General features: G+C 34.5%; 1 protein-coding gene across 1 annotated transcript; it reads right to left on the reverse strand.

Moving 5' to 3' along the window:
• Positions 1 to 5188: 5188 nt before the first annotated feature.
• On the reverse strand, positions 5189 to 5716 carry LOC112017774 (uncharacterized). Its single transcript, XM_024050226.2, has one exon. It carries the CDS (start codon positions 5714 to 5716, stop codon positions 5189 to 5191), a length of 528 nt encoding a protein of 175 aa, XP_023905994.1.
• Between the last annotated feature and the right edge of the window lie 2350 nt (positions 5717 to 8066).

Here is an 8066-nt window from a genome sequence, read left to right on the forward strand (position 1 = left end):
AGGGTAAAAGGGTAATTTCGCCTTGGAAATATGCATCTTGATTCTAGTCATTAGATCCTTAATCTCATTTCATCAAAATGATCTTGATGTTGTAACGATCAAATCAACTGGTCATAAGCCCTAATCGGACCACCAGATTGAAAGTTATCATCAAATCAAGTTTTAATGGCTGAGATGCACTATCACAAATTGAGTCCAACTATATGTGATTATGAACAATTGATTTCAATTGGTTATAAGTGTAATCAATTGGAGATCAATGATGTGTCATAATTTAATTGGTTAGGACTACATTTTATGGTGAGGTTGCATACACNAAGTATAAGATAGAGTAATAAGAAAACTTATAGAAATGAGGGAAGGCGCTCAGAACAGGCTTTTTAAGCTGCGAAGAGTCGCGAATTGGGTTGGAAACCTGACTGGATTCGAGGTGTGTGCATAAGAACCCTTGAATGCAAAAGTGAAGAGGCAAACTGGTTCAAATGGGTATTTACCCCCTCACCAAAGACAACTGTGCAAGGCTTCTTGCCCATAATGGCGAAAGATCCACGTCACTGGATTACCATCGCACCGTTGAACGTAGGGAGTATGGAGCCGCCAAAATTTAATACGGGTGCATACCGCATATTGAAGTGCCAGAAACGTGCGTTAGACAGGTGAAAAGACTTCAAGCGCTGACTTAGGGCTGGAGAATTTGGCAACCTAGTGGCCCACTTTATACCAAGCCCAAGGCCCATACCAAGGAAGAGGAAACCCAGTGCCCTCGTCGAGGACAACCATGTCCTCGGCCAACCAAGACCATGGGAGGAGGAAGTAACAGGCTACTATAGGCAGCCCTCCAGGGCATCTAAGGAGAAAGACCGAGTACAACACATCAGCTGTGGAAGAGTGACCGAGGAGCAAAACCAGGATTGAGCTGTCACTTCCACATTAAATGCGCATGACTAATGTTCCGGCAGCATTAATGGGGAAATGATCCATGAGCAGTGCTGCCTCGGTTGCTGTAACTCACAGGGAGTTTTGGTAAGGTGGCTGATGGGACGGATTGTCAGAGAGAGGCATAGATGATCAACAAGTAGAAGAAAGGGATCGTTGGAAGAGGACTATATAAGGAGAAGAAATAGATTAAAGAGGGGACCATTCTGATGGGAGGACTACCACCAAGCTCCTCGGACCCAGCCGAGGATATATTTTTTAGGATAATTTCGATTTGTCTGCGTTCGATGGTGGCGAACACTGCCTTGGACGTTGCCTACTTGCTAGGGCCTAGTCCTTGAACCCATTCTCTACAAATTCATTGTATTGGGTTGGCTGGGTTTGAGTCCGCTCAATCAATAGCAGAAGCGCTCAAATCCAGTCCCTAGAATAAAAATTTGGCTTGCCAAGTAATATAATTCTTATTAAAAACTTGATTTTTTTTTTAATATTTTGACAGCATTATTTGCCCGTTTGACATATTGTAGGAATTAGAAAAACTGTAAAAGATATTCCTTCAATAATTTAAAAATATAAATATTTAAAAAAAAAAAAAGGTTGCTAATATGCCATATGAAACGACAAATTTCTATTGTTATATGGGATGATACATCATCAATAATTGTTAAATTGTTCTACCATGTGTGATGGGAGTAATTCATAGACTAAAATGACAGCGTCCAAAAATTGTGTTCCTTTTTGACATTCCCTAACAGGACCCGCTTTGTGATTGACGGACTAACCTAATGCCAGAAGTCCACTGAAGTTGTTTGAGACTCATTCTATGCCTAAGTCTAACACTTCGATTTTTTTTTTTTTTTTTAAACTTTCCTGGCCTTCTGTTTATTTCTTTAAGGGGCTAGCATTAAACTGAAGCCGTGTAGCAGTGAAGGTCAAAACAATAAGGGAAGCACCAATTGAACATAATCTTAACCATTCTATTTAGTATCATAGTTTGTAAGGGCATGAATGTGGTAATGTTCATGAAAGGATTATTCTACAAAACGTAATCATCATTCTAGCAGCTGAATTTTTGCCCAAAATATGGAGTTTGGACCATCCATTCAACACACTATTATTTTAATCTTTTGAAATGTTCTTTAACCATAATTAGCTGACCCTGATAATTATGTAGATAGAGTGGAATATTAAAATTAGTATTTGAATCAAACCAAGGAAACAAAAAGCAAGCATGTAAGAAAGGGAAAAAAAATCTAGGCTATAAAAACTATACACTAAACAGATGGTACAAATTACCATTGTTCAAATACATTTTAAAAATAATATAAAAAATCCTCCACACTATTAATACAGCCAGCAAATGTGACCATGTTGCTAATTCAGCACATGGACACTCAAATTCAACAAAACAAAGTATTCAACAGTATGAAAGATTGAGGCTAACAATTAAATAGATACAATATAAGATACCCAAACTTTACAGTTTCAGATTTTAGAGTTCTACAATTTCAATCACTCTTCAAAAACAGCAGATCAGGTAGGATGTAAAACAGAAACTGGCAACTAAATAGAATTTTGTAGTTGCTATTTTCCCTTCTGATCTTAGTGTGGTAGCTACTGCATCATTTCGAATAGTGATAACGCTTTCTCTTTCTTAGCACTCCACACCCCTTTGAATAGTAAGCAGTAAGTCATTGGTTCAAATCCAATAATAGGTAAAACTGGCTAAAACCCCTTTTTTTGCTAGCATGACAGCAAGTACAGACTAGCAGCAAGGAGTCAATTGAATGACCAAAGCATTGGTAAGTCCTTTGTTGTACTGGGGATCCCTAAGCAAAGAATACCCACTGCACCACAACCATACACATCTCACAAAATTTAGTTCAGAATATGATTAGTAGGATGCAAAAGGAAAAAAAAAAGTGTAATAATCATGTGATCATAAAAACGAACCCCTCATTTTAATTAGTTAGCAACTTTCAGATTCTAAAAGGCCAAAAAACTACACCACAAATCATATTGTAAACAAAACAGAAACTCTCCCCTTTTACAATCAAATTTAAGAAATTTGTACAAGCATTTTATCTAGCCTAAGCAATTACAGGTATTGACTTACCCCCAAAATGTGTAAACAATTGTACCAGAACTATAATAATTTTTAAAGGGTGGGGGGAAGGGGCTACTTTCTTAAACCTCCAACATTGTGGTGCTAATATTTGGTTTTTGAAGTTCCAAGTTAAAAAAATTCGAACCTCTGAAATTGCTAGAGTTCATAAACCAACCTCAATGTTAGAGTATTGCAAATGTAGTTTGGCCTTCTAATATTTGACACATGAGACATATGTCCATAAGTCAACATAGTTCTTTATGTTTTGTGACTAAAGAAATCTGCTGTATTTAGAAAATTTTAAACTCATCATGTATAGAGTTGTTCTGTATACAATAAGATAATACCAAAAATTAAAATCAAATAATTACTTGCAAGAAACAGAAATGAATCCAAATAGTCTTTCATAGAGACTTACAAATTTAATCTTGAAATTTCGTGGTCGGTCAACAAAATTTTAGATATACCTTTTAGAAATAGATTTAGAAAATTTGTATTCCTTTACCACCCATGCACTCAAGCAAAAAAAAAAAAAAAAGTGTTTTTTTTTTTTTTACTCTAGTAATTTATTATTCTACAAATCTGCTCCCAAAACATTGTGGCATTGATACTCATAAAAACTATATGTAAGGTATCTACTCTAACAAATCAAATCCTTCCCTGCTGTAATTCCTTTGTGTTATTGGCCAGATTCAATGATTTCATGTTTTCTAATGAATAAAGTCAACTTAAACAGATCTTTAATCACTTTTCCCCCCCTTTTTGGGCTGATTATCATGATTACATGCCTCATTTTTTGTCAATATGGTGTTTGTTGTGTCAAAGTTCTTTTGCTTTAATTCTATTTTAGCTTCTATACTACATTGCCAGTGTACTTGGAGTGGCTTTGGTTCCTTCCTAACATGATGAAATACTGCTATGGCCTCTGGGTACTATTGAGTAGTAGGGTGGTGAATATTGATATTATATATAGACATATAACCTTTTTCTTGTGGATACATATGATCTCATGTGACCATACTTGGTTGATTTTGTGAATTGCAGTTCTCTCTGGTATGGATTTTGCTTTTATGTTATTGACCTTTACAATTTTATGCATTCTAAAATTCAACTTACAATACACCACATGAAGGATCGCCTAATGTTCAGCAAATTACTTCCTTAAAATACTAATGGATGAAATTATGAAACTCCATTAACTCATTCTATAACCCACTAGTAGAGACTTTTTAAGTAAGAAATCAATCAAACATATAAATCATGATAGCATATTTCAATATCATAATTACTAAATCAAACGGTACCAAAATATTTTGAACAACCAATCCAAAGAAATTAAAAAATCAATACAAATACTGTTAGTTTCAAACAGTAATATAATAATTAGTAAGAAGTAAATCATAGCCACAACAGCTGAGCCAAACACTTCATCATTTTTCTCTTTGACACTAAGATTTTTGCAAAATTAGTAATTTCCTTCTTACTACTAAATCTGAAATATCTTGCACATCATCAGCATATATTATATGAGAAAGATAGAGTAAAATTGGTGTATACACAAATTATAGTTTCATGTGAAGTGTATATATCAATACTAAGATCATCAATAACTCCCCATAGCAGATATGGAAAATGTTTTTTAGATTTCTGTATCCTTTCTTTTTTCAATTTTATTTTCTGTTTAAAAAAAACTTTTAAACTTACCTATTAGTCAACCGAAATCATAGCAATGTTGATCAGATCATGGTTGTTTGCTATGTTAACTGCGTCCCACATTCACTGATATTTGCTTCAAAGTTTTGTACTTCATTGTGATATGAATCTAAAATATTTGCACAATTTAAACATTAGTAAAGTTTATATATAACAATGGAGTAAAATCTACAGTTTACAATAAAAGTGACAATCAAGTTTACATTATCAACCACTGCAAAATAATTTTAATAAATAATATGTGTTACCTTTTGGTAGATCATTGAATATTTCTTTATATACAATATTTTTTGTATGAAAATGATTGCCATTATCTTTTTCTACAATAAGTACTCTAAGACCATTTTTGCTTGTAACTCTAGAGACGGCAACATATAACTGTCCATGACTGAAAACTGGTCTCTCTAAATAAAGTCCAACACATTTCAAAGATTATCCCTGGCTCTTATTAATCGTCATAGCAAAGCAAACAGATACTGGAAACTGTCTTCTTTTTAGTACAAAAGGCCATTTAGATTCAGAAGGGGAAAGAACTATTCTTGGAATAAATACTTTATCTCCAATATGAGATCCTGATATTATTTGAGCTTCCAAAACCCATTTTGATAATTGAGTGACTAAAAGTCTGGTACCATTACAAAGTCCAGCTCCTTGGTTTAAATTTTGAAGTAGCATTATTGGCAATCCCACTTTCAACCTAAGTTTATGGTTCGGAATGCTGGGATACTTCAATGAATTGAGAAGCTCTGTTGGATACATCACATCTTGATCTAGAATGTTGGTTGAAGCTTTACATATTGAATCTACACTGAGATAGGTCTCTTCATCAACATTAATAAGGTCAATCATGTAATCATTTATGTCTTCAACTACATCATTTGTTGGAGCTAAAATTGCCCTTTCTTCTAAATACTTTGAATCGTTGAATTTAGTTTGGAAGTCAGGATAAGTAGCATTCATGATATCGTTGAAAGGATGACTACCTGTTGACACCCCATTTTGCAACCCGCATTTAACCTCATTTGGAGGGTAAAAGGGTAATTTCGCCTTGGAAATATGCATCTTGATTCTAGTCATTAGATCCTTAATCTCATTTCATCAAAATGATCTTGATGTTGTAACGATCAAATCAACTGGTCATAAGCCCTCATTGGACCACCAGATTGAAAGTTATCATCAAATCAAGTTTTAATGGCTGAGATGCACTATCATAAATTGAGTCCAACTATATGTGATTATGAACAATTGATTTCAATTGGTTATAAGTGTAATCAATTGGAGATCAATGATGTGTCATAATTTAATTGGTTAGGACTACATTTTATGGTGAGGTTCCATACACCTAATTAATTAGATAGTTAAATATTAATTATTCAATGAGTAATTTGTGTAATTATCTTTTAATTATAGTAAATTTGGAACCAATTAATTCTGAAATGGGAGTGATTGGAGCCATTTAATGTTAATTGGGAGCTAATTTGGGACCTATTAATGTTAATTGTGCTGAAACCATTTTCTAACAAATGACCTCTGCTCACCATTTCATCAATATCTCTCAGAATATTTTGGATCTGTGAATGAGATTAATTTTCCCAGAAACTAGACATCCGGGGCTTCAATTTGAGTACAAGAACGAGACAATTCCAATCAGAATTGGATCAGATATGATTTTTCGAAGTTGGCTCTACAAGCTGTTACAGCAGCTACGGGAAAACCGAATTTTGGCTTGCTCCCCACTCCCACCAATCTCTCCATTTAATGCACCAGATTTTCCCCAAGGCTAAAATGAGGTCTAGGTTCATAATCCTTGTCAACCCTCATTAAATGGCATTCTATTCATATTCTCTCCACTACTACTATATAAACCCTCCCCATCCTTCATTCCAAGAGACCAAAAAATCTCATCTCTTGAGTTCTAGTGAAGTTGAGTAGTCTTGTCATATTTTGGTCTTCCTGAGACTCAAGGTATTGAGTGAGACTCACTCTTCCTCTCCTAACTCTTCTTTTCCTCCACCCTAGGACCTCCCTCAAGAGTCTCCTCTTCCACCATATGGATCTTGCATGAAGGTATAATTCCTTTCCCTAATTGTTTCTTGTGTTGCTATGATGAGAATTTAAGATTAAAGTATGATAATGATCATTTAAATTCCTTTGAATATGTTTGAATGTTCTTAGTTGTTCTAATATGTTCTTCACATGTTCTTAGTTGTTCATCACATGTTCATGTATATCACTAGTTTTAATCTTAAATCCATATCAAAAATATGAAAAACATGTTTGTTTAATAATTCTTTCAAATCCTTGACTCTAGGTTATCACCATCCACACACATTTACTAGAATTTATTTTTCATTCCAAATGTAATGCTCAATAAATTGAATTAGGTTTTATTACATGCACACACCCATCAAATTCAACATGCAAATTGATTGACATATTGGATGATATGATATGATTGTTGGCTACCATAGTCTGGAAGACCGGTTTCACTGGGCAAGGTGGGTGCCTAACACCTTCCCACCTTATAACATAACCTTCGAACTTAGATCAAGGGTTAGTAGATCAAATGCTCATCCTTGTAATTTTCAATTTTTAGATTGTAACTAGGAAACAAAGCTATGTACTTTATCTTAGATTGTATCTAAGACCAAAGCCATGTAATTTTCCTATGATCAATGTAAATTCAAATTTCAAATTAATAAAATGAGGAATTTTTCAATTATGATTTTCTTATTTTTCCAACAATTAAATAAGTGGCGAATCCATTGTAAAACCCTCAATTTAAAGGGGAAAATATAACTAGTCGAAGCTCCTTTTTGAGAGGCAACACACAACTCCACCATTCACATAGGTTTGGCCCAACATTCCTAAAAAATGGGCCGGGGGCGCAGTCTCTCACAGTGGCGACTCCGCTGGGGATATTGAGGGCTAAGCTTCAATTAGATTATGGTGGCCAACCATGTCATTGTTTGTTTATTGCTTTTTTGTATATAATATGTCTAATATGTCATTATTTTGCATGTCATGCATCATTTGCTTGAATGAAATTTATTTTATTTGTGTGCTAGCCCGGTAGTATTAGCCGTGGATTGTGGTCTTCCTGAGACTCACATACCCAGCGGTGAACCTACCACCCACCGCGACAAGGATCATCATGGTTATGCCATGGTGGTTCATAAGGACAAACTGTACCAGAAACAAAGCCATGTACTTTATCTTAGATTGTATCTAGGACCAAAGCCGTGTAATTTCCTATGTTCAATGTAAATTCAATTTCAAATTAATAAAATGACGAATTTTTCAATTATAG

Source organism: Quercus suber, unplaced genomic scaffold (assembly GCF_002906115.3).
Source record: "Quercus suber isolate HL8 unplaced genomic scaffold, Cork oak 2.0 scaffold_605, whole genome shotgun sequence".
NCBI lineage: Eukaryota > Viridiplantae > Streptophyta > Magnoliopsida > Fagales > Fagaceae > Quercus > Quercus suber.

Coding starts and splice junctions, on each gene's coding strand:
- LOC112017774 (XM_024050226.2), bottom strand. CDS start 5,716: ATGAATGCTACTTATCCTGACTTCCAAACTAAATTCAACGATTCAAAG.